Raw genomic sequence first — 26019 nt, 5'->3', positions numbered from 1 at the left:
AGTACAGATCTTTTGTCTATTTAGGTAGGTTTATTTTGTTTTTGATGCAATGGTAAATGGGATTGTTTCCCTAATTTCTTTTTCTGATCTTTCATTGTTAGTATATAGAAATGCAGTTGAGGCGTTCCCGTTGTAGCACAGTGGAAATGAATCCAACTAGGAACCATGAGTTTGCGGGTTCGATCCCTGGCCTCGCTCAGTGGGTTAAAGATCTGGTGTTGCCGTGAGCTGTGGTGTAGGTCACAGATGGAGCTCAGATCCCGTGTTGCTGTGGCTGTGGTGTAGGCTGGTGGTAACAGCTCCAATTATACCCCTAGCCTGGGAACCTCCATATGCTGCAGGCACGGTCCTCGAAAAAGACAAAAAAAAAAAGAAGAAGAAGAAGAAGAAGAAGAAATGCAGTTGATTTCTGTGTATTAATTTTATATCCTGTGACTTTACCAAATTCATTGATGAGCTCTAATAGTTTTCTGGTAGTGTCTTTAGGGTTTTCTAGGTATAGAATCATGTCATCTGCAAACAGTGATAGTTTTACTTCTTTTCCAATTTGGATTTCTTTTCTTTCTTTTTCTTCTCTGATTGCCATGGCCAGGACTTCCAAGACTATGTTGAGTAACATTGGTGAAAGAGGACATCCTTGTCTTGTTCCTGATCTTAGTGGAAATGCTTTCAGTTTTTCACCATTGAGAATGATGTTAGCTGTGGGTTTGTTGTAAATAGCTTTTATTATACTGAGGTAGTTCCTCTCTATGCCCACACTCTGAAGAGTTTTTATTTGGAAGGGGTATTGAATTCTGTCAAAAGCTTTTTCTGCATCTATTGAGATGATCATATGGTTTTTATTTTTCAGTTTGTTGATGTAGTGTTTTTCAGTTTTTTGATAGATTTGCAGATATTGAAGAATCCTTGCATCCCTGGGATAAATCCTACTTGGTCATGGTGTGTGATCTTTTTAATGTATATTTGTATGTGGTTTCCTAATATTTTGTTGAGGATTTTTGCATCTATGTTCATCAGTGATACTGGCCTGTAATTTCCCTTTTTTGCGGTATCTTTGGTTTTGGTGTCAGGGTAATGGTAACTTCATAGAATGAGCTTGGGAGTGCTCCTTCCTCTGCAATTTTCTGGAAAAGTTTCAGAAGAAGAGGTGTTAACTCTTCTCCGAATGTTTGGTAGAACTCAGCCAGGAAGCCCTCAGGTCCTGGACTCTTGTTTTGGTTTTTTTTTTTTTTTTTTTGGAAGTTTTTTAATCACATTTTTAATTTCAATACTTGTCGTTGGTCTATTTATATCTTTACAGTCTCACTAACAAAACAGATAGCCATTCTTTAGAACTCTTGTTAATCTAATGGTTGAGAGATGATATCTCAATCTCTAAATAGTTTTAGTTTCTCTTTCTCTTATCAAGCAAAGAGATCTCTTATCTCTGAGCAAAATTGAGCATACTTCCTTTTTTTTTTTTCTGAGCAATACCTGTCCATAACCCTTCTCCACCCCTTTTTTTTTCTTACTGGTTTATGGGTCTTTGGGAAAGGGTCTTGATTTCTAGGAGATCCTTCTATACTGGGGCCTAAACCCTTTTTCTTTTTTCTGTCGTTCAGATTGGGTCAGTTCTGTTGAACTACCTTTACGTTCTCTGACCCCTTTGTCATCTCCATTCTTCTTGTGAGCCCATTTAGGGAGTTTTTTCTTTTGCTTATTAAATTTTTCACTCCTAAAATTTCCATTTGGTTCTTTATTTGTTGAGACCGTTTCTGCCCACAACCCCCCCCCCCCACCCCCACCGCCTTGTTCTTTTCAGGAGTGTTTACCCTCACTTTTTGGAGCATTTTTATAAGAGCTACTTTAAAGTCATTGTCAGATATTTCTGAGGTCTCCGTCATCTTGTCATTGGAGTCTGTCCGTTGCCTTTCCCATGTGAGTTGAAATTGTCCTGCTTCTTTGAATGCCACGTAATTTAGGATTATATACTGAGCACTTTGAATATTATTTTATGAGATTCTGGGCCTTGTTTATATCCTATGGAGTCTGTTGACATTTTGGGCTTTAGCAGGCAGTCGGCCTAGTTGGTTCAAGCTGCCAAGTTCTGTTTCATTGTGGTGTCAGTTCTGATTTCAAGGCCTTTTGAATGCTGTTTGGGGTCAGGCTTTCTGGTTTACTGGGCCTCCCCTTTGCTGTGCCCCAGACATCTGGGGCTTCGGTTTTCCCCACTCTGCCTCACACAACTGGACCCATGTCTGAGGCCAGAAGTTCAGAAAGAAAACAACAACAACAACAACAACCACAGTGGAGATTCACCACCACTGCCTTTGGGACCACACCTCCTTCAACGGGAGCAAGAGGTCCCCCTCTCCCCGTTCCAGGCACCTATAGCCCCCACTGCCCCTGAGTGTCTCTGCTGCATCATTGTGGGCTTGCAGGGCCTGCGGGTACAGGAGGACAAAGAAAAGGAAAAAAAGTAGAGAAGTTCATCTGTCTGAGCATTAGGAGGCCCCTTTCCTGCCTTTTTCAAGAGGGCTTCTCCTGGTGCTCTCTGTGTCCACACCCAGTAGTACCCAGTTCTGGGTTTCTGGCTGCCTTTAGTCCAGACCGGGGGAGACTGGGGGAAATGGGAAACTTGCTGTTGATTTGGTGGTGCTCTGAAATCTGGTCGTCGTCTCCAATTTGCTTCCTACCACTGACTTTTCACACTCCTAAAGATAGCTCTTCTGTCCTTTGTGTCTAATTTTTTTTTTAGCTGCATTCATGGATAGACAGGGTGGAATGTATTTATTCCATCTTACTTGGAACCACAAGTCAGACTTGTACCATTCGATTTTGAGGTGATTTTTTTTTCATGCAGCAGTAGTAACCAGAATATAATATCTCCGCATCTTCTCAAGCTTACCAATAAGCAAAAATATCCTCAATGCCAGCTGCATTGTTTCAGACTAGCTCTGTCCATACAAGATACCTTGTGTGGCTGTTAAGGTTGGGGCCAAAGAAGTAGCATCAATGGAACAAAAAGAAATGGTTGACATGCTGAAGGCACTTGATTGGCCTCCAGTGTATCCCTCCAAATACGTTGGCTGTGACCTGGAAGCAAAGATCATTTTGATGTTGAGAATGACCTCACAAGACTAAAGTTTCAAGACTTACTGGATGAGTTCGTTTAAAAACAAACAAACAAAAAAACCCACGTGTTCTCTGTCCTGAGAATGAAAATCTTGCATCTAAAATACTTGTCCTTGCTAAATAATTTTGGTAAAGCCTGTGGCTAGCGAGGCATGCTTGATGCTTGATGCATCAACTCTGCATATTCGTTTTCAAAGAACCACCTAAGGAAAAGGAAATTGGCACATGAAAAAAAAAAAAGAAAGAAAGAAAGAAAAGGAAATCAGAAGGGATGAATGGCAAAGAAAAATGACCCCATATCTAGCAATGAGTCACCACCACCACCACCAAAGGAACTCAGTTCGCCTCCACAGGCTTTGAGTTTGGACACCACTTGGGAAGTTTAGAGCACAGAATCTGTGAAAGAAACATCAGTAAATGTCCTGGCCCCAAGTGGCGGTGATCTGGAAGGAACATCAGGATTTTGTTAAAAAGAGGGAGAGTATTGTTGTTGAAGTAGATGAAAAAGCCAAGGGTCCTCTTGCGTTGACTGATGGTCATTTTAATGAAACAGAGAACAAATTAAGACATTTCTTACAATTTTGCCACAGTAGCAGAAAGGCTCAGCAGTACCCTCTTGACGGTTCGCAGTGTGCAGCAGCGCTCTCCTCAGCTCTCAGACCACCCACAGCTTGAAGGTGATGGAGGACATTGACCTTTTTTTTGGCCGCTCCGCAACATATGGAGTTCCTGGGCCAGGGATCAGATTTGAGTGGCAGTTGTGACCTAAGCTGCAGTGGCACTGCTGGATCCTTTAACCTGCTGTGCCGGTCTGGGGATTGAACCTGTGTCTTAGCACTGCAGAGATGCCACCAGTCAGTTTGTGCCATAGCAGGCACTCTGGACACTGACCTTTTAGAAGAGGAGGTCGTTATCTGCTGGTCAGAAAAGCCTTTAAGAAATATGTCTCCATGGAGTTCCCGTCGTGGCGCAGTGGTTAGCGAATCCGACTAGGAACCATGAGGTTGCGGGTTCGATCCCTGCCCTTGCTCAGTGGGTTAACGATCCAGGGTTGCCGTGAGCTGTGGTGTAGGTTGCAGACGCGGCTCGGATCCCACGTTGCTGTGGCTCTGGCGTAGGCTGGCGGCTACAGCTCCGATTCGACCCCTAGCCTGGGAACCTCCATATGCCGAGGGAGCGGCCCAAGAAATAGCAAAAAGACAAAAAAAAAAAAAAAAGAAAGAAAAGAAATATGTCTCCAGGAGTTCCCGTCGTGGCGCAGTGGAAACGAATCCAACTAGGAAACCTGAGGTTGTAGGTTTGATCCCTGGCCTCGCTTAGTGGGTTAAGGATCTGGCATTGCCCTGAGCTGTGGCGTAGGTCGCAGATGCGGCTCAGATCCTGCGTTACTGTGGCTGTGGTGTAGGCTGTAGCTCCAGTTTGACCCCTAGCCTGGGAACCTCCATATGCCACGGAGGCGGCTCCAAACAAAAAAAAAAGAAAGAAAGAAAGAAAGAAACATGTCTCCAAAACATTTCCCAAAGAGTGTCATGTCAAAACAGATCCCTTTATAAAAGAATGGAAAGAACCTAAAGAGGAACCATCAAGTGATGAAGTTAAAGGTTTAAGGTAGTGTATTCAAAGGCTGCCAGGGAAACCACAGTGGGAACTGTGAGGTGTGGCATCAAGGACAATGACAGTGATCATTACCATTTAGGGTGATGAGTGAAGGCACCCTAGCTTGCAGTGTAACACTGTGCTTTTTGTTTTCCTTGTTGGAAGAACAACATGTATGTGACTTAAATCATGCCACACTGTTTGTTACAAATATTTCGCTGTAAGTGGTCTGAAATTAAGCCCAGTGTGTCCATTCACCTCCATGAGAAAACATAGTTTGCTTATATATGGCATGTTCCTTTTGAAAAAACTGCTAATTGGACACATCTCAATCATACAGCGATGTACATACACAGTTGTGTAAGTTTACATACACATATATCCCTTCCTTTTCATATTCTTTTCCCATATAGGTTATGACATAGTACTGAGTAGGTTTCCCTGTGCTATGCGGTAGGTCCTCTGTACTTAGCTATTTTATACATAGTAATGTGTTCATGTTAATCCCAACCTCCTAATTTATGCTTCCCCCTGCCCCAAGGTGCCCCTTTGGTAACCATTAGTTTTGTTTTGAAATCTGAGTCTGTTTCTATTTTGTAAGTTCGTTTGCATCATTTTTATTAGGTTCCACATATTAGTGACCTCATACTTACCTTTCTCTGACTTCATATAGTATGATAATTTCTAGGATGATCCATGTTGCTGCAAATGGCATTATTTGCTTCCATGTCTTGGCTATTGCAGGCAGTGCTGCAATGAACATCAGAGTACATGTGTCTTTGAGAGTCATGGTTTTCTCTGGATAGATGCCCAGGAGTGGGATTGCTGGATCAAATGGGAGTTCTATTTTTAGCTTTCTGAGGCATCTCCATGCTGTTTTCCACAGTGGTTGCACCAATTCACAGTCCCACCAACAGTGTAATAGGGTTCTCTTTTCTCCATACCCTCTCCAGCATTTATTGTTTGTAGACTTTCTGATGATGGCCATTCTGGCTGGTGTCATGTGGTACCTCATCGTGGTTTTGATTTGCATTTCCCTAATAATGAATGATGTTGAACATCTTTTCATGTGTTTTTTGGCCATCTATATGTCTTCCTTGGAGGATTGTCTGTTTAGATCTGCCCATTTTTGGATGGGGTTGTTTGGTTTCTTTGGTATTGAGTTGTAGGAGGTGTTTATAAATTTTGGAGATTAATCCCTGTCAGTCACTTCATTTGCAAATATTTTCTCCCACTCTGTGGGTTGTCTTTTTGCTGAGGGTTTCCTTTGCTGTGCAGAAACTTTTAAGTTTAATTAAGCCCCATTTGTTTATTTTTGTTTTTATTGTCATTACTCTAAGAGGTGGATCTGAGAAGATGTTGCTGTGGTTTATGTTGGAGAGTGTTTCTCCATTGTATATTCTTGCCTCCTTTGTCAAAGATTGATTGACCATAAGTGTATGGATTATCCTGATCCATTGATCTATGTTTCTGGTTTTGTGCCATTATTGTACTGTTTTGATGACTGTAGCTTTGTAGAATAGTCTAAAGTTAAGGCGTCTGTAGAAACCATGAGGTTGCGGGTTTGATCCCTGGCCTTGCTCAGTGGGTTAAGAATCCGGTGTTGCTGTGAGCTGTGGTGTAGGTTGCAGATGTGGCTCGGATCCTGCGTTGCTGTGGCTCTGGCGTAGGCCAGTGGCAATGGCTCTGATTAGACCCCTAGCCTGGGAATCCCCATATGCCATGGGAATGGCCCTGGAAAAGGCAAAAAGACCAAATAAATAAATTAATTAAATAAAGTTAAGGAGTCTGATGACTCTAGCTCTGTTTTGCTTTCTTGAGATCGTTTTGGCTATTTGGGGTCTTTTGTGTTTCTATATAAATTAAAATTTTTTTGTTCTGGTTCTGTTAGAAATGCCATAGATAATTTAATAGGGATTGCATTGCATATGTAGATTGCCTTGGGTAGCATAGTTGTCTTTCCATTTGTTTGTGTCATTTTTGATTTCTTTCATCAGTGTCTAACAGTTTTTAGAGTACAGGTCTTTTGTCTTTTGAGGTATGTTTATTCCTAGGTATTTTATTCTCCTTGATGTGATGGTAAATGCAATTGTTTGCTTAATTTCTCTTTCCAATTTTTCATTGTTGATGTACAGGAATGCAAGGGATTTCTATGTATTAATTTTGTATCCTACAACTTTACCAAATTCATATTTGTGAGTATCTGGAAGCTGCCAGGCCAGGGGTTGAATTGGAGCTGCAACTGCTGGCCTATGCCATAGCCATAGTAACACCAGATCCGAGCTTCATCTGCGACCTGTGCTGTAGCTTGTGGCAACGCCAGATCCTTAACCCACTGAGTAAGGTCAGGACTTGAACCTCCATCCTCATGGATACTAATGAGCTTTGAATCCCACTACTCCACCATCTTAATTGTCCCTCCCCTCAGTTATACTTATAAAAGTGATTTATTTTTTGTCATTCTTACAAAAGATACTAGAAAGCAAAAGATAGCGGACCAGATAGATTCATGATGTCCCTACTCTTAACCCCAACCCCTAGTTGAAACTTGATAGTCCAGGCAACTAGTACCCATCCCACATAGCACTTGGGAAGGATTTGTTGACTTCCTAACACTGAACTGGTAGGTTGTCTCCTTACAAGATGGGGAAATTCAATTTAAATGACACGTCACAACATTCTTTCCATCATCCTGCCCTCTGGTACTTGAAATTGAGCAGCAGTGGATGGAATAAGATTTAAATTGTGGTAGGAGTTCGTAGAGGTGCCTCCTGTCCAATAAATCTAGGCTTTTTTGGTTTTAGGCAGCTTTTAGATGGCCAGCTTTGCTATGAATCCAGTCAGATTTTTTTTTTTTTTTTGTAAATGTCTTTGGCAGGAAAAATATTCTAAAATATAGTCGTTTTTGGAGTTCCCTTCATGGCTCAGCTAACAAACCCAGCTAGGATCCATGAGGATGTGAGTTTGATCCTTGGTCTCGCTCGGTGGGTTTAAGGATCCAATGCTGTCATGAGCTGTGGTGTAGGTTGCAGACGCAGCAGGGATCCTGCGTTGCTGTGGCTGTGGTGTAGACCAGCAGCTGTAGCTCTGATTCAACCCCTAGCCTGGGAACAGCCATATGCCGCAGGTGCGACCCTAAAAAGCAAAATAAAATAAATAAAATAGAGTTGTTTTCATTTGGACACAGCCAATCTTACTTATATTCATTACTTCTTACTTTGTTCTGTGAGTGAGATAGACTTAGAGATAATCTGGAATATATTTAAAGACTGGCATGAGCCAGTGCGATCTCAGGATTACTCTATGGTAAATCATTTGCCATCATATCGTTTCATTGATGAATGCTTTGCTTTGGAAATCAGATATTTTTAAACCACAGTAGAAAATTACAGTTTTGCTTACTACTTTCAAGGCAGTTCACCAAAATAGTGTTCCACAGTTTTTAATGAACTAAAATCCTCTTCATCATTCATCTTCCTTATTTCGTATAAACATGTAGTGAAATAATTATAAGCAATTCTTTTTTTTTTTTTTGTCTTTTGTCTTTTTTGTTGTTGTTGTTGTTGCTATTTCTTGGGCCGCTCCCGCGGCATATGGAGGTTCCCAGGCTAGGGGTTGAATCGGAGCTGTAGCCACCGGCCTACTCCAGAGCCACAGCAACGCGGGATCCGAGCCGCGTCTGCAACCTACACCACAGCTCATGGCAACGCCGGATCGTTAACCCACTGAGCAAGGGCAGGGACCGAACCCGCAACCTCATGGTTCCTAGTCGGATTCGTTAACCACTGCGCCACGACGGGAACTCCCAATAAGCAATTCTTAAATTGTTTGAAGGGCACTTCGATTTTGAATTCAGGCGCTTTACTGCCAAGAGTGGATTTGAACAGGAGCCTTGGCTTTTTGCAATCTCCGATGTGGTGTCACTTGTTAGGGTTTGTTAAGCCAAACTAGGTAGAGGGTGTGTATGGCCCGTGATCAAGGAGGAAGTTTTGTTCTATGCAGGCTTTCCCCCTCCCACTGGCCTGCATCAGGGGAAATTAGAAGGGAATTGGAGCACAAGGGTGCATTTGTAAGTGAAATCTGACTTGGTAAATGGAAATCAGACTTTGATCTTTTTTTTTTTTTTCTGTGATCTTTTCGCCTAAGATTAATCAACTCTTTGGCCTCCGCCTCCCTGCTGATGGCTCAATTGCAGCAAGTGAGTCTAGAAAGAGTAGCCTCATCTGGGCCCTGGGGAGCCCAAGACTTGACTCAGTCCAAGCCCTAACTGTGCTGTGCCCTTGCTGTGTGACCTTGGGCGAAGCTGTCACTCTCCCTCCTCTCGCTTCTTCATTTCCCCCACCTGCAAAATAGAGCCAGTTACCAACCCTGCCTGCCTCACAGGGTGGTTCTGAAATTGAGCAGAGAAGTCTCTGGAAGGGCTTCGCAAAGCAAGTGACCATTGTGATGATTAAATCTTTTAGGGAATTTGTTGTCTCTTTAGGGGGAAAACCCTCAATTCTGCATATATCATAAAAATCCCAATCCGGGTGTTTAAAATCCTATTTAACATTTACACATCTGCTAACTTAGTGTCTTAAAAGCTCTAAAAATAAGCTGGCTGAATATGGTGGTATCTGAGTCAACTGGCCCGAATGACAAATGTCAGGCAAAAATGTCACCTTCGGGTGTGAGATGTTTCTCCTAGTGGATGCGAATTGCTTGGGAAATTCTTTTGAGAAGTCCTATCAGTCTTTCCTGTTCTAATGAGGCTCCAGCTCAGCCCTTGGTGGAGCCATGGAGAGGGGCTCTAAGCTTAGCAGAGGTGCTGAGATCTCAGCACAGAACAGTAGCAGAGGTGGTGAGGCCATGGTACAGGTCTCTGCACAGAACCTGGGCATGGCAGAGGAAAGAAGGAACTCATGTCACCCATTTAAAATTTAATCTCCTTGGCAGCAAGCTCCCCTGCCAGGTTGCAGGTTTCCCATGAAAACGGCCTGTGTGACTTGGGGGCTGCCGTCCTTCAGCCCCGCCCACCACTCTCCTCTGTCTTCCTGTTTGCATCCTTTCCCTTACCCAGTTCTAGCCGTCCCTGTCCCCAGCCCCTTGGCCTTAGAATTAGCATCTCCGTTGCCACGTCCTCATAACATCACTAGGAAACACCTTCTCTTTAATTTGAGTAGGTCGTAGAGTCCAGGAAACAGTCATTTAGGCAGAATGTCTAGTTCATTCAGCTGCAGTGTGATTTTTGACTCTGAGCAAGTGTCTGTGGGGAACAGTTATCCGTTTGAGATAAATTAACCAGGCTGGGTTGTAAAAGTGTTTCTTCAGCACATGCATGTGTCCTTTCTTGAGCAGTAACCTCTGAAGGGAGAACTTGGCTGTGAGAGTCTCCTCTTTAAACTCCCTCCTGATGATTAAAAAAAAAAATTTATGATGAGACATTGATGCTTTGGGTATGGGTCCTTTTTTCCTTTGGGTGCTTATCTCTTAACAAATCGTACTGAAATATTTGGGGAGGAAATTGTATGATACCTGGGATCTGCTTCAGAATAACTTGGAAGGGAGCGGTGTGCATGGCAGTAGCGCTAAAGCAGCGCTGGCTGAGTTGATCAGTGTTGGGGGAGGTGGCGGGGGGATACAGGGATTTCATGACGTTATTCTGTCTGCTTTTACACATCTATGGGTAATTTGCCACAGTAGAAAATTTGTGGAAAAACACCCTACTGTAGGTTTCCCATTGTCTCAAGCCAGGGTCCGGCCCTCTCAGCATGGCCTTCAGACCCCTTCAGTGCCTGGCACCTACCACCTCTTCCAGGTTCATCTTCTCGGGTGTTCTGGTCCTGCGAAATGATGGGCAGTGGCCCCACCATGCAAGGCCCGCCCTACCTCTCTGCCCTTTGCACATGGTGTCTTCTTTTGACACTTTTGCCTTCCCTTCCTACCCCCCACCCCCACCCCCGTCCTCTCCCGAATTTGCCTGCCTCTCATGGACCCTCAGGTCCCAGACAGCATCACTTCGCTTTGGCCTTCCCTGACCACCCTCCACCTGCGTGTGGGTTCGGTACCCCCCGCCCCGGGGCGGGGGGGACTCTGTCACCGTTCCCCTCACTTTAGCCCTCCTTACCCTGATTCTAACCACCACTTCCTTCTCGTCGCCCCCATTGTTACACACATGGCTTTGAGGAAAAGGATCACGCCTTGTTCATGCTTGCATCCCTGGCACTGAGCACAGGGCCTGGCATACAGCAGGCAGCCCATAAATAGAATAAAAGGCGCATCTGGGACTTAGCAGGACTTGGTCTCAGGTCTCCCGGTGCCGCTGCCGGAGCTAGTGGTGCCTGGCGCTGAGGCCGCTTCTCTCTGCCTTTTTGTTTCTTCACGCCCCCTTTCATCTCAACTCTGTTGTGTTTCATTGGGATTTTCAGTGACTTCCTGTGCGTCACAGCAGCGCAGGTGTAAGTTTGGACATTATTTCCCCAAATTTCTGTTGCACATGGTGGGGAAAGTCCAATCAAACACGGAGTTCTGATTCTCTGTTGAAATGAGATATGAAATGGTGTTCTAGACAAATTTAAGTTTGCTCTTTTATTATTTTGTTGTTTGTCTTGCAAGGGCCGCACCCAAGGCAGATGAAGGTTCCCAGGCTAGGGATCGAATCGGAGCTGTAGCCGCCGGTCTACACCACAGCCACAGCAACACGGGATCCGAGCTGCATCTGCGACCTAGACCACAGCTCACGGCAGCGCCGGATCCTTAAACCACTGAGCGAGGCCAGGGATCGAACCCACGTCCTCATGGAACCTGGTCGGGCTCATTATTGCTGAGCCACGACAGGAACTCCAAGTTTGCTCTTTACTGATGCGCTGTGTTGCTGCTCTGTTTTGATTGAAGTCCCTCTAGGACACAACTCCGGGGGCATTTGATCTGTGGTGTCAAGTGAAGGGTGGATGTGTGAACCAGGAACACGGTGCAAAATGTTCATTAAAACCGTTTGAAGAAGGAAACGAAAAACATGAAAAATGTAGACAGGATGGACACATTTCTGTCTGGTTATCATATATGCTGAAATGAAAATGCATGAACTCAGAGCTGGACATACAGGTTGGTGGTTTCATACCAAAACCCAGCAAGTCCAAAAACACATACGGTGTCATGCTATTTACATAAAGTTCAAAGACATGCAAAACTAAGCAATAGACTGTTTAAGAATTCATAATTATAATAGTATAGAGAATATGCATATGCTAATATATGCAGGGAAGTGGAAAATACGGAGATCAGGATAGAGGTGTCTTCTGGGCAGGAGGGACGAGACACGAGTAGGGGAAGCCTGGGGAGCCCTGAGAGTACACATGACGCTTTGTGTCTTGGGCTGCACGATGCGTGCACGGTTTTTCATTTCATTGTACTTGATACTTTGTACATAAGCTAAGTATACTTTTTGGATGTGATAAATATCCTAATAAAAATAATAGTTAAAACAAATCCAAGGATTTCCTGTTGTGGTTCAGTGGTAACCACCCCGACTAGTATTCATGAGGATGTGGGTTCGATCCCTGGCCTCGCCCAGTGGGTTAAGGATTCAGTGTTGCTTCGAGCTGTGGGGTAGGTCAGAGACGAGGCTCAGATCCTGCATTGCTGTGGCCGTGATGTGGGCCAGCAGCCGTGGTTCTGTTTGACCCTCTAGCCTGGGAACTTCCATATGTGCCACAGGTGCAGCCATGAAAAAGGCAGAAAAAAATGAATCCAGGAATTCCTGTTGTGGCTCGGTGGGTTAAGAACCTGATGAGTGTCTGTGAAGATGCAGGTCTGATCCCTGGCCTCGCTTACTGGGTTAAGGATCTGACGTTGCTGCACGCTGCGGTGTAGGTTGCAGATGCGGCTCAAATCAGGTGTTGCCATGGCTGTGGCATAGGCCTGCAGCTGCAGCTCTGATTTGATCCCTGGCCAGGAAACTTCCACATGCCATGGATGCAGCTGTAAAAAGAAAAAAAATTCAAAAGAAGCCACCAGTAATTTAAACAATACTGTGAGACTGCATTCTGAGCACTTTGAAGAAGGAAGAGGTTTTTGTTTTTATTCCCATTGCTTTGCTTTCTTTCTTTTTCTTTTTTGGCTTTTGTCTTTTTAGGACCACACCCACTGCTTATGGAAGTTCCCAGGCTAGGGGTCGAATCGGAGCTGTAGCCACCAGCCTACACCACAGCCACTGCACCTTGGGATCCGAGCTGCATCTACAATCTACACCACAGCTCACGGCAACGCTGGATCCTTAACCCACGGAGCAAGGCCAGGGATCAAACCTGCATCCTCACGGATGCCAATCAGATTGGCTTCCCCTGAGCCACGATGGGAACTCCCCTGTTGCTTTTCTTTTGCAGTCCATGGGAATAATTTTAATCAAATTATTCCTTCCTTCTGCTTTACTTAAAAGGCTGATGGTGGACTTGCACATCGCAGCAGCTTTCCATTGATTAGTATCAGGAAGTAGACTAAGCAGATCGCCTCTCTCTCCCCCAACCCTGTCCCCTCCTCGTTCGTCACAGATGTTGCCGTGGTGGACATGAGCGATGTCTCCAGACAGCCTTCCCTCTTCTACCATCTTGGGGTCCGCGAAAGCTTCGACATGGCCAATAACGTGATCCTGTACCACGACACCGATGCTGACACTGCCCTTTCATTGAAGGTAAAGGATATTGTTCTCTTGCTCCTGGATGCTTGGTCCTAGAAAAGCAGTTCTGTGTGTTCCGTTGAGATGTGCATGTAGCAGGGGAGGTCGGAGAACAACAATAAAGAGTTGCCTGTGCAATTCCTTCCTTCTGACCCAGGTTCAAGCTCACACAGGCGACTTCTTGGCTCCTGTGTGAGCGTGTCTGCTACAGACGTGCATTTGTAGGTAATTTGAATATCTCTAGGCTCATTAGGGAAGTTAAGGCACAAAGTCCCGTTAGCTTGCTTTGATGCAAACACACTCCTCTGAATCCTTTATTGGCAATTTGATCCAAACCTACACATTTAAAAACAACTCAACTTGGAAAATCATAGGAAGACATGTAACACTTACCAAAATGGGCAGAAACTTTTAGTGCAGATAGAACTAGTATTTAATCTGTTATTCCCCCGCCCCCCCAGTTTAAAGCCAAGCAAAGCTGAAAACATGTGCTCATGCACCACTCAGTAATTACTGAGAATTTTTTGAATGTATTTTTGCAAATTTGATGCAAGCCTGTTTGGATAATGTAGTACTTTTTTTAAAAAAAATACTTCTATTTGTAAAATGTGCATGTTGAATGTGAGTGACTACAAAACTCAGCTAATATTAATATTGTTTAATATCTTAACATTAGTCAGGAAATCATGGTATATGTTAAATCATTTCAAGGGTAGAAGATTAGTTTGTTTACAGCAGTGTTACTCAGCCTTGCCTGCACTTGGGAAATCATTTGGGGAGTTGGTAAATATCCCAAAACCCAGGCCATACCCAGACCAATGATGTCAGAATCTCTGGAGGATTTTTTTTAACCTCCCAAATGTGCAGCCAGACGTAAGAACCAGCTGTTCGGAGGTAGCCTTCATAGCCATCATTTCTAAATGTCTGCTCCCTTAGTATTAAAAAACACTAGTATATAAATAACCCCATTTTGAGGCGTTCCTGTCGTGGCTTAGGAGTTAATGAACCCAACGAGTATCCATGAGGATGTGGGTTCGATCCCCGGCCTTGCTCAGTGGGCTGAGGATCCAGTGTTGCCAGGCGCTGTGGTGTAGGTCACAGACGCAGCTCAGGTATGGCGTGGCTGTGGTGGAGGCTGGTAGCTGCAGCTCTGATTGGACCCCTAGCCTGGGAACTTCCATATGCTGTGGGTATGGCCCTAAAAAGACTAAATAAATAGATAAATGACACCATTTTGTGATGGCAAATTGGACATTTTTGTTTGCATTTCTTAAGATCTACTATTCACCTTAGTTATCTGGGTTCTCTAATAATTGGAGGTTAGTTCCAGGTATAGCGGCTGCCAGTCTCAGATCTGTAACCTGTATGTATTATACATCACAGATGCTTTATATAGGCCTTTCCTCTGTCATCATAGCACAGTACTTATTTTAAGAGTCATTCGTGTGACAGTGGAAGGACCTATTTTGTTATTATACTTTACATTGTGAAATAGTTTCCCAAAAGGCTATAAACCAATCTAAAGTACTTCAGACGTTTAGATACTCATTTTTTTTCTTCTACTAATTTTCACTAAATTCATTATGCTTAGCAGTGGTTAGAATTACAAAATGTGAAAGTGTGGATTGTTAAGCTGTATTTTGATGAGAAGCATGAAATTATCATGCGTTGGTTTTCCCAGTTCGATACATTTTTTTTCCCTCACCTATGCCTTAGTGACCTCCTCCGGAAAGTTCCATGACCTAGATAAGTTTTCATTTCTAATGATATGGAAAAGTACTTCCTAAAATGGAAATGGATACTCAGTTTTATCTGACGCCAGAAGATGCAGTCTGCCCTTGCTGTCAAGCAGTAGAAATCTCAAGACACGTGAAACGCATTTTATGGGGTAGCTGTGGAATTATGTTTTCTTTTTTTCTGCACATGTTGGCTTTCGGGGGCATACATGATAGTCAGGGTTGCAAGACCATTATGCTAAGTTAACTGACCGAAGTTGTTGTGACTGAGTTTGAAGCTTCCTAGAGTGGATGTTTATAAATATAATACCTGTAGTGCGATGTCAGGAATCCTATCAGCGACACCCGTCTGTAGGAGGGCTGACGGGGCTGGCGTGGGGGTGTGTGTGGCCTGCAGCTTTCATATCATTGACTCAAGAAAGGGTTCCAGGAGGAGTTCCCGTCGTGGCGCAGTAGAAACGAGTCCGACTGGGAACCATGAGGTTGCGGGTTTGATCCCTGGCCTCCTTCAGTGGGTTAAGGATCTGGCGTTGCCATGAACTGTGGTATAGATCACAGATGCAGCTGGGATCCTGCAGCTGTAGCTCCAATTCGACCTATAGCCTGGGAACCTCCATTTGCAGCAGGTGCGGCCCTAAAAAAAGAAAAAAGAAAAAAAAAAAGAAAAGTTTCCAGGCCCAAGGCAAGGGTACCATGGTGCTGCCCAGGTGCTTCCTACTGTCACTGAGAAAGCGGGGTGTAGGGCATTCAGAGCCCCAACTTGCACCTCACAATATCTTTGGACAGAAGCATTGCCACTGCTACAGAAAAATCCTTAGAACCATATATGCCCCCCGCCCCCAGGAATTCCAAAGCAAACCGCCTAAGATAAATTTCCCTTAGAATATGAATATTACATTTCCTGGAGGCTCATCCAATTTGAAGCTTTTTATGGGGGGGAGGTTTCAAGTGATTACCTCTTGCTCTAAGACAGGTGCCAGGGGATGGTGGGGGGGGAACAGAGCTGATGGAAATTAACTGCTGTGCACGAAAGCTATATTGATCCTATCTTTTCTTTTCAGGATATGGTAACTCAAAAAAACACAGTAAGTATCATATTTTCAGATTTTTAACTTGGTGAATGGAAATATATAAAATGCTTGCCTCAAAATCCCACAGCGAGCAAGGCGATGTCTAATTGTACCTGTCGGCCGTGTTTCTAAGGGGGACAGCTACCAAGCGGCCGACCTGCAGAGCCCCACTTAGCTGCCTAGGGTGTGGGAGAGAAGGCAGAGTCAGGCACGTGTACGTGTTCTTCGTTAGACCCTAGAACTTTGAGCCTGGAACCACCTGGCTGTCTTCTGAGCTAGATCTTTGTTTAAATGTATGTGTTAATATCGCCCGATTTGACTTAAAATTTCCTGCAGTGACAGTGACACCATCGTGGTTTGACTTGAATAATGAAACCCCCCACCCTAAAAACATTGAAATAAGGTCGGGTCCTTGGAAATTGTGCCACAGTTATCCTGTACCTCCGAATGCTCCCAAACTGCCCATCTTCCCAGACCTGAGACATTGTCACCCGGACTAAGGATGGTTCTTTCTTCCCTTTCCTTTGGCCCTCTGCCTCCTCCCCACTGGCCCTTCTAGAAGGGAAGGGCTTCCTGCCTCTTGTCCTATTCCAGTTGGAGTTCCCAGAGGGAGAGGGAGAAAAGGGCCCAGGAGGTAGAGCCCTCTGAAGGGCGCCCTCTGCAGGGGAGTGGGAGCTCCGTGTGCCTTGACTCTCTCCACAGAAAGCCTCAGCCACAGCTGTGGGGCCCGGCTTTCCCAGGACCCAGGCAGAGCACCCAACCGGTGGCAGAAGGCTTGACTCTTCTCCTGCAAGACTGAGGATGACGTTCTAGAAACAAAACAAGTGGTGTCGTTTTTGTAATGACATCTGGAGCGTGGATTTAACAAGCCGATGTGAAAATAAGGCATCAGGGTGGTTTTCTTGGGAAAAGAAATGGGAAGATTTCTCACTTCATTTTGACCCATTTACATACTAATATTGTCCACTTAGCAGGTCTTTCTAGATCTTGATTTCTTTTCTTTCTTTCTTTTTATTTTTGTCTTTTTAGGGCCATACCCGCAGCATATGGAGGTTCCCAAGGCTAGGGGTTGAATCAGAGCTGTAGCTGCCAGCCTCCACCACAGCCACAGCAAGGCCATATCTGAGTCGCATGTGCAACCTGCATCACAGCTCAGGGCAACGCCAGATCCTTAACCCACTGAGTGAGGCCAGAGATTGAACCCACATCCTCGTGGATACTAGTCGGGTTCGTTAACCACCGAGCCATGACGGGAACTCCCTAGATCTTGATTTATTAAATGACCTCCTTCCTGGGGACAGAGGAATCTAGTCAAAGGAGATTGGCCCTGAGGCTGGGAGGCACAGGATGTCGGCCCAGTTCTGTCTCTAGGTCACTTAAGGCCATCATTCCATCCCTACCCCAGTCCTCAGTGTCCTCAGCAGGAAAATGAGAAGGTCGGACTCTGTCATTTTGTTCGTAGAGAACCTCCCGCACCCCTTGTGTTCCATGTTTGTTGTACATGTGAAAAGACCCAACTTAGATTTAATACAAGGAATGTCTAGGAAGTAGTTATTCCTTAAAACAAGAATTACATTAAGGCAGGGTGCAAAGAAGAAAAGTCTCCTTTTCCATCCTGACTGTTGCTTGTATCGGAGCCTAGAAATGTTCTTGTTCTCCTGGAGACTTGGTGTCCTTCTCGTATCATTCCACCACATGCCCTCCTTTCTGGTACCTCGGCCCTTTTCTACACGCCCAGGAATTCCTTCACCTTCTGGGTAATTAATTATACCACAGCACCATTCTCCCTAGGCTTTTGTTTATTTGTTTTGTTTGCATTTTAAGGAATGAACCGATTCTGAACGATGTGGCAGCAAATCTCTCTGCTATATTTGGCATCACTTTAGGATTCAGTGCCCAGTACGGGTTGTCATGCTTGATCGGGTGTGAAAATTGAGAGCATTCTGGAGAACAAAATAAAAGACCAGAGGTGACCGGAGGGGTTGAACATAGCACCTAAGAGGACAAGTTGAAGGGAAACGAACCTCAGGAGGTATTGTTCATGGTCATTTTCAAATGTTAGCCCTCTCCAGAAAGCAGGGGAGGCAGTTACTTCTACTCCAGCTGGCATGGAAGTAGGGCAAACTGAAAAAAGGTTGGGATCCACAGAATGGATCCCTCACGGGTACTGGTGATTACACATTGAAACAGAATGTCAGAGTAGATCAGGTGACTTTTAAGAAGAGTTTGCTCTCTTGTCTCCTCCATATGGCTTGGGGTAATGCTGCTTGGAAACAGGGGTATGGGTTGTATAACAACAGAGGTTTTGAGAAAGCATCTGATGAAATTGTGGGTCTGTGATCATTGGATGCCTTTAAAAAAGAGAGAGACAGCATGGTCATAGATGGTAATTTAAAAAGTCCCGTGAGTCAGGTGTACAGATTAAATTCCACACACTGAACATGCAAGCAAGTGCTTGAAAGGAGTTTGGGGTTAGTAGATGCAAACTATTACATTTAGAAAGGAGACGTGATGAGGTCCTACTGAATAGCACAGGGAACCATATCCAGTCTCTTGGGATAGACCATGATGGAAGATTGGAGTTCCCATTGTGGCTCCGCAGGTTGAGAACCCAACTAATGTTCATGAGGATGCAGGATCTATCCCCAGCCTTTCTGAGTGGCTTAAGGATCTGGCATTGTTGCAAACTGCAGCATAGGTTGCAGATGCAGCTCAGATCTGGTGTGGTTGTGGCTGTGGCTGTGGCTATAGTGTAGGCCAGCAGCTGCAGCTCAGATTTGACCCCAGCCCAGAAATTTCCATATGCTGCAGGTGTGGCGATAAAAAGAAAATACGAGTTCTCGTTGTGGCTCAGTGATAACAAACCTGACTAGTATCCATGAGGACTCAGGTTTGATCCCTGGTCTCGTTCAGTGGGTGGGGGAGCCGGTGTTGCCTTGGGCTGTAGTTTAAGTCGCAGATGCCACTCAGCTCTGGCATGGCTGTGGCTATGGCGCAGGCTGTGGCGTAGGCTGGCAACTGCATTCCCGATTGGACCCATAGCCTGGGAGATTTCATATGCCGCAGGTACATACATAAAAAGACAAAAAATAAAATAGAGCATGATGGAAGATAATGAGAAAAAAGAATACACACACACACACGCCTTTTCATAGAAATGAAAGGATCCGTAATGTGGTCTTTTGTATCTAGTTTCTTTCACTTAACATGTTTGTGAGGTTCATCCATGATGTAGCATCTATCAGTGGTTCTTTTTTGTTGCTGTAGAGTGTTCTGTTGTATGGATTTTCCACATTTTTTTTTAATTTTTTTTTTTTTTTTTTTTGTCTTTTGTTGTTGTTGTTGTTGTTGTTGCTATTTCTTGGGCCGCTCCCGCGGCATATGGAGGTTCCCAGGCTAGGGGTCGAATCGGAGCTGTAGCCACCGGCCTACGCCAGAGCCACAGCAACGCGGGATCCGAGCCGCGTCTGCAATCTACACCACAGCTCACGGCAACGCCGGATCGTTAACCCACTGAGCAAGGGCAGAGACCGAACCCGCAACCTCATGGTTCCTAGTCGGATTCGTCAACCACTGCGCCACGATGGGAACTCCATGGATTTTCCACATTTTTAAAGTATAGTTGATTTGCATGTGACAGTTTCTTCTCTACAGCAAAGTGACTCGGTTATAAATAAATATACATTCTTTTTTAATATTATTTTCTATCATGGTCTATCCCAGGAGATTTAGATATAGTTCCCTGTGCTGTACAGTAGGACCTTATCATTTATCCATTCTAAATGTAATAGGTGGCATCAACTAACCCCAAACTCCTGGTCCCTCCAACTTCCTCCCCCCTCCTCTGGACATTCCACGTTTTATTTCTCTATTTCCCAGTTGATGGATATTTGAATTGTCTCCACTTCTTGGTTATTACTCATGATGTTGCTATAAACATTCAAGTACAAGTCTTTGTATTGCAAACATATCTTCATTCCTTAGCAGATAGCTAAGCATGAAATTGCTGAATCATACAGTAAATAAATGTTTAACTTTTTAATAAACTCTCAAAATGATATCCAAGGTGGTTGTACCATTTTACATTTCCACCAGCAGTGAGAGATCTTTCTCATATCCTCATCAATATTTGGTATTGTCTGTCTTTTTATTAGATCCATTCTCGTGAGTATGAAGTGTTATCTTATTGTGGGCTTGTATTTCCCTAGTGACTAATGATGTTGAGCATCTTCTCATGTGTTTATTAGCCATTCATAGTCTTTTTTGGTGAAATGTCTGTTCAAAGCTTTTGCTTATTTTTAGTTGGGTTTTTTGTCTTATTTTGGAACTATTTGAGTTCTTTGTATATTCTAGAAGCAAGGCCCTTATCAGGGACATTATCAGTTACTTCTTTTATGGCTCATGCTTTTGGTACTGTAGCAAAGAACTCTTACTCTAACCCAAGGTCATGAATAATTACTCCTACATTTCCTTTTAAATTTTTATAGTTTGGGCTCTTACATGTATCTCTCTGACACATTTTGAGTCAATTTTTGTGTCTGGTGTGGGGTAGGGGTCCAACTTCTTTCTTTTGCCTGTGGCTCTCCAGTTGTCCCAGCACCATTTCTTGAATTGAAAATTCAAGAAAAGAATTCTCTTTTCCCATTAAATTTTCTTTTGGCACCTTTTTCAAAATCAACTGATTATAATGTAACTGATGATAAATTCTCTTCCAGTGATCTCTATGTTTACCCTTATGCCAGTACCACACTGTTTTGACTATGGTACCTTTATAGAATGCTTTGAAATTCAGAAATCTGGTTCTCCAAATTTTGTTCTTCTTTTTCCACATTGCTTTGGCCACTTGGGGCCACTTGTAATTCCATACGAATTTGAGAATCAGATTTTCCATTTCTACAAAAACGGCCATTGGAATTTTGATAGGGATTGCATTGTATCTGTTTATCACTTTGAGTGGTATCAATATCTCAACAATATTGAGTCTTCCAAAAAGACAGGATGTCTTTCCATTTAATTATATACTCTTTAATTTCTTCAGCAGTGTTTTATAGGTTTTCATGTATAAGTCTTTTACCTTCTGGATTAAATTTATTCCTGGATATTTTATTCTTTTGGATGTTCTTGAAAAAGAAATTGTTTTCTTAATTTCCTTTTCAGGATTTATTTTTCAAAAAAGACTTTTCACAAAAATCTTTAACACATCACATTTTCCTTCATAATTTAGTGTTTGAGTTAAAATGTAATTCAGCTTCTGGTCAGAGATCCATAAAAAATAACTTCTTTTCACATACTATTCTCATCCATATGCTATTTCCTACTGCTCTAGAGGTAACAAAGATAGCCCCTTTCAGCATTTTATCACTTCAGAAGACCTGTTTATATGATGAAAGGTCAAGGTTGTGCCTTTATGAAAGTATACCTAACTCAAAGAGACTGCTTTATCTATTAAACCTTGGAACTTCCTGGTAGTTTGTTATTATTGTACATAGTTCATAGGTATTCTTTGTTTTAATTTCACTTTGCAAAAAAATAACCATACCTTCAAAGTTATGGTGTGTTTTTCAGGTTGCTTCCTACCTGGAAGTAGACTAATTTGACTGAATAGGAGATTTGTTAAGGAGTATTCTTGGGATCAACTCTGAGGAAGAAGAGGGAAGGAAACAGGACTGGGTAGAGAGTGATCAAGCTGAGATGCAGGCTCAGTGGTAGCCTTGTCCAGCCCCTTGGGAGCTCTGAGCTGGAAGGACCTTTCTGCATAGTTCTGAGTTGGGATGGGATGGCCAGACCTTTATACACCTGCATCCCTTCCTCACTGGAAGGACAGCTGCTTTGGGTGAGGTGCTCTCTGCAACTGTGGTAGTTCCAGAAGGGGCTGACAGGGGAGATAGCTGCAGTGTTCCCAGTAGCTGGGGCAACATGTCCTTCCTTGAACAGGGTGGTTCTGGGTGTCCGCCTCATTGTCTACCACGTTGTAATCACGTCATCTGAGAAATATAGAAATCAAATATACTCCAAGATGAAGGAATGTACCTCGAAGGCTGGGATACACAGAAATAATTTTTTTCATTGAATTGGTGGATAATTCAGTTGAGTTCAATTTCATTGAAATGAATTGAATTCAATTGCACTGAGTTGAATTGAATTCAATTTCATTGGATTGGTGGGTAATTCAACCAGCAAGGAAACATCGGGACATATACCTTCCTTGTCACCCAGGAAAATTGCCAGAAGAAGATGAGATATCCATGCAATACTTGTAGAAGAAATTGTTGAAAGTACACTAGACCTTATTTTCATTTGTCATGTCCTAAAGCCAGAGTTCAGGGCTGGTTTTTTTTTTTTTTTTTTTTTTTTTAAATACATGCTTAAATTTCCAAGCTAGGAGCTTGTTACTGAAAAAGATTTTATTAAAAAACTAATCTGGTTTTTGACCTCTGGATTAGGTTTTTTTTTCCTTTCTGGAAAGCCAATGACATTGAAAATAAACTCATTGTTCCCATCAAAATAGTTAGCTCTATAATCCCAATAAATTAGAAATTCTTTGAGAAGCAGTCATGGGCAATATGAGGGTATCGTCTACAGTATTGGAAGTCTTTTACTTGGCTTATAAGAACATTCAGGCCTTGAGTTTAGAGTAACAAATTCTCCTGGTCTTTCCCTCTTGCCTTCCCTAATTCTTCAGTTGGCTATGGCTAGGGATCCCAAATTATCAAGGATGATACAGATTGCTTAGGGACACTTTGGTAAAATTGCAATTAAATTTCTTTTCTACCTTCTGTATCCTTTGGGTTTTCTGAGGTCAGCATCAGAATTTCTCCCACTTCTCTTAGTGAAGACTCGAACAAGAAGGCTAGCTCTCAGAGTAGATGGAGAAGGGGAATTTTATTTTATGCCCTGAATGTGAATTATGGGAACGTCTTTGCCCTTTGAGTATTTGTTTCATTCATGTAGCTATTTTTTATTTCTAACTCATCTTAAATTCTCTGTTCAAGTCTTTTTGGTTTTGTTTTTCCCTTCATGCCTGTGGTCTGTGTTCTCCTTTGTATTGGAGTACTCTGGAGGTGTGAGCCATAAAACTTTTCTCTGCACCTCTTGAATACTGCAGGAGTAATGTCACATTTCACAGGGCCAATGTCAGAACCAAAATATAAATATTTAACTTTGCCTACCAACTGAATGAGTCTTTAGTGTCCCATGATAACCATTTATTTTCTTTAAAGATGGAATTCACATAGCATAAACTTCACCATCCACCCATCTGTTGGTGTTGGGCACTTTGTTTTGTATATCATGTCTTTATTTAAAGACTATTTCAGAATTAAACTGGATTGGCATTTAGCGACAAGAATCCTGGGAGTGGAGGGGGGAGGACATAAGGTCTGTCTGGCTCTGTGGTCGTCTCTGGGAATTGGTTTCCTCCCCTATGACACGAGATGATTATTAATAAGATGATTACTGAGATTCGTGCCGGCTCTGAAATAATTCTCTGACTTGATGATGGTCGTTCTGTTGTTTGGACAAAGCAGATGGACTCTTGTAAGACCTCAGTTGGTGCCACATGGCGTGTTTCCAGCAGGAATATCTTCATTCAGCTTTCAGTGGCACAATAGTCTGATTATCCAATCGAGATTTTTTTTCTCAGCTTCTATATATGTCTTTGTTCCTCTTATGACCAGATACAGAAAAGTGGCAAGAGAATGTTATTTGCATTGACCTTAAAAAAGAAAAACCAGAGTTCCCATCGTGGCTCAGCAGTTAGCGAACCCGACTAACATCCATGAGGACTTGGGTTTGATCCCTGGCCCCACTCAGTGGGTTAAGGATCATGAGCTGTGGTGTGGGTCACCGACACGGCTCAGATCTGGCATTGCTGTGGCTGTGGTGTAGGCCAGTGGCTACAGCTCCGATTGGACCCCTAGCCTGGGAAGCTCCTTATGCCATGAGTGCGGACCTAGAAAAGACAAAAAACAAAAAACACAACAACAAAAAGAAGAACTGCATTTCCCTGATGTGCACGCGTGCTGGTTTTTTTAAATTCTTCATTAACTGACTAGGCAAAGAATTATCTCTATTAGGCTGAGACTTTGTAATCAAGGTTTTTGGAGTGGTGCCTGACTTGGATTTTCATCCTTAATAAGTTGACTTTGTCACACACGGTTGTGTTAAATAGTTTTTAAATTGTCTTATGTTTGCTCATTTGCTCCCTAAATTTTCTTGGGAACAATTTTCGGTGCTTTTTAAATTTCAGTTTTCACTAAGAATGTGCAACGCTTTTGTATTACAAGATTCAAGTTCCAAAGTGCCACATTCTACTAGCAGTCAAGATGCGCATCCTTCCAAAACTGCTCAGAAATCAGCTTATCTTGGGTGGCATTAAATCACCTTCCATCTGCCTTAGATTCCCCCCCACCCCCCGCCCCTGCCCGCCTTCTGACTAGGTCATTTGTTGACTGATTAAATGTTTGCATCATTATAAAAAAATGTTCTCTGGAAGGTCATGCTGAAAGTCTCATTATGAAGGCTCTTGGGATAAATTCTTACACATTTTATTTGCTCCAAAAAATTGATTTAGAAAACTCATGCTGTCATTGGCCAACTTTTGACCTGCTCCTGGCCATAAATAAAAATAATCACTGGTGCAATGAGGACCCATCGCGTATGTTTCTGTGCTGGCCTCCCTGGGCCCTAGACCTCCTTGCATAGGGCATCTCAGAGGAGGCTGCTGGGGGGCCAGTCCTAGGTGTCCTTGGTTAGTGGCCACTGTTGAACCTGCCAGACAATTAGGTTGAGACTCCCAGCATGCTGTGCTCTCCTGAGCTCTCCCAGGAGAAACCAGGCAAACATTTAGGGATGGGAATCACACTGTTAGCATGGAAATCTTCAAAAATGAAGCCCAGTGAAGAAACTGATGTTTTAGGCCTGCGGGTAGGCTGTTGTATATGAATCATCTGCTTAAGAGTCCAGAGCCGGGGCTCTTAGATATGGATGCCTGGGACTCCTTGGTCATTCTGGAGGAGCCTATGGACCCCTTCTGAGCATATATCTTAAAATGCTTAAAAACATACAAAGAATTACAAAGGAGACCAATTATACTGAAATATAGTTATCAAAAATATTTTTAGAAGTTCCTGGTGGCCTCATGGGTTAAGGATCTGGTGTTGGTACTGCTGTGGTTCGGGTCACTGCTCTGTTGTAGCATGGGTTTGTTCCCTGTCCCAGGAACTTCCACATGCCATGGGTGGAGCCAAAAAAAAAATTTTTTTTTTTTTGTCTTTTCCAGGGCCACACCTGTGGCATATGAAGGTTCCCAGGCTAGGGGTCCAATCGGAGCTGTAGCTGCCAGCCAACACCACAGTCACAGCAACGCCAGATCGGACTGTGTCTGTGACCTATATACCACAGCTCATGGCAGCACCGGATCCTTAACCCACTGAGCAAGGCCAGGAATCAAACCCGCAACCTCATGGTTCCTAGTCGGATTCGTTAACCACTGAGCCACAACGGGAACATCAAATTTTTTAAAGTCATATACTGTAATCTATGTTTTCCTTTATTATTTCTCAAATAATAAGATCAAACAACAAGTTGAAAAGCTGTCATAATTTTGGAGTAGCGATGAATATAAAAGTTATATTGAGGTCCCTCTGGGAACTGAAATGTGATATGAAAAAATTCTGTGATTTCTGTTAGTAACAGAGTTCCATGTCCTGCTAAAACAAAAATGTTTTAGCTACATTCCTGATCGAAAGCACAGTTACATTTCACTTAAAGATGAATAATGACAAAGGAGCACTTTTTTTCTTGTTAACATGAATTAATGAGCCCCAGGTTCAGAATTGCTTGTTTGGTC

General features: G+C 43.3%; 1 protein-coding gene across 3 annotated transcripts in view; it reads left to right on the top strand.

Moving 5' to 3' along the window:
• MAP3K15 (mitogen-activated protein kinase kinase kinase 15) overlaps positions 1-26019 on the top strand; it is a 153657-nt gene that overhangs the window by 17111 nt on the left and 110527 nt on the right. For all 3 annotated transcript variants that reach the window (XM_021080807.2, XM_085008681.1, XM_085008682.1), the window contains exons 2-3: positions 13239-13378; positions 16161-16184. In XM_021080807.2, coding sequence (XP_020936466.2) covers positions 13239-13378; positions 16161-16184 — 164 coding nt within the window. The remainder of the gene's footprint in view (positions 1-13238; positions 13379-16160; positions 16185-26019) is intronic.

This window comes from Sus scrofa, chromosome X (genome assembly GCF_054392235.1).
Source record: "Sus scrofa isolate SSC_HxYL_T2T_F1_AM1 chromosome X, Sscrofa_HxYL_maternal_Yorkshire_Landrace_v2.0, whole genome shotgun sequence".
In the NCBI taxonomy this organism is placed as follows: Eukaryota; Metazoa; Chordata; class Mammalia; order Artiodactyla; family Suidae; genus Sus; species Sus scrofa.
Note: the sequence above shows the minus strand (reverse complement) of the source record. Positions and strands in the feature narration are given on the sequence as shown.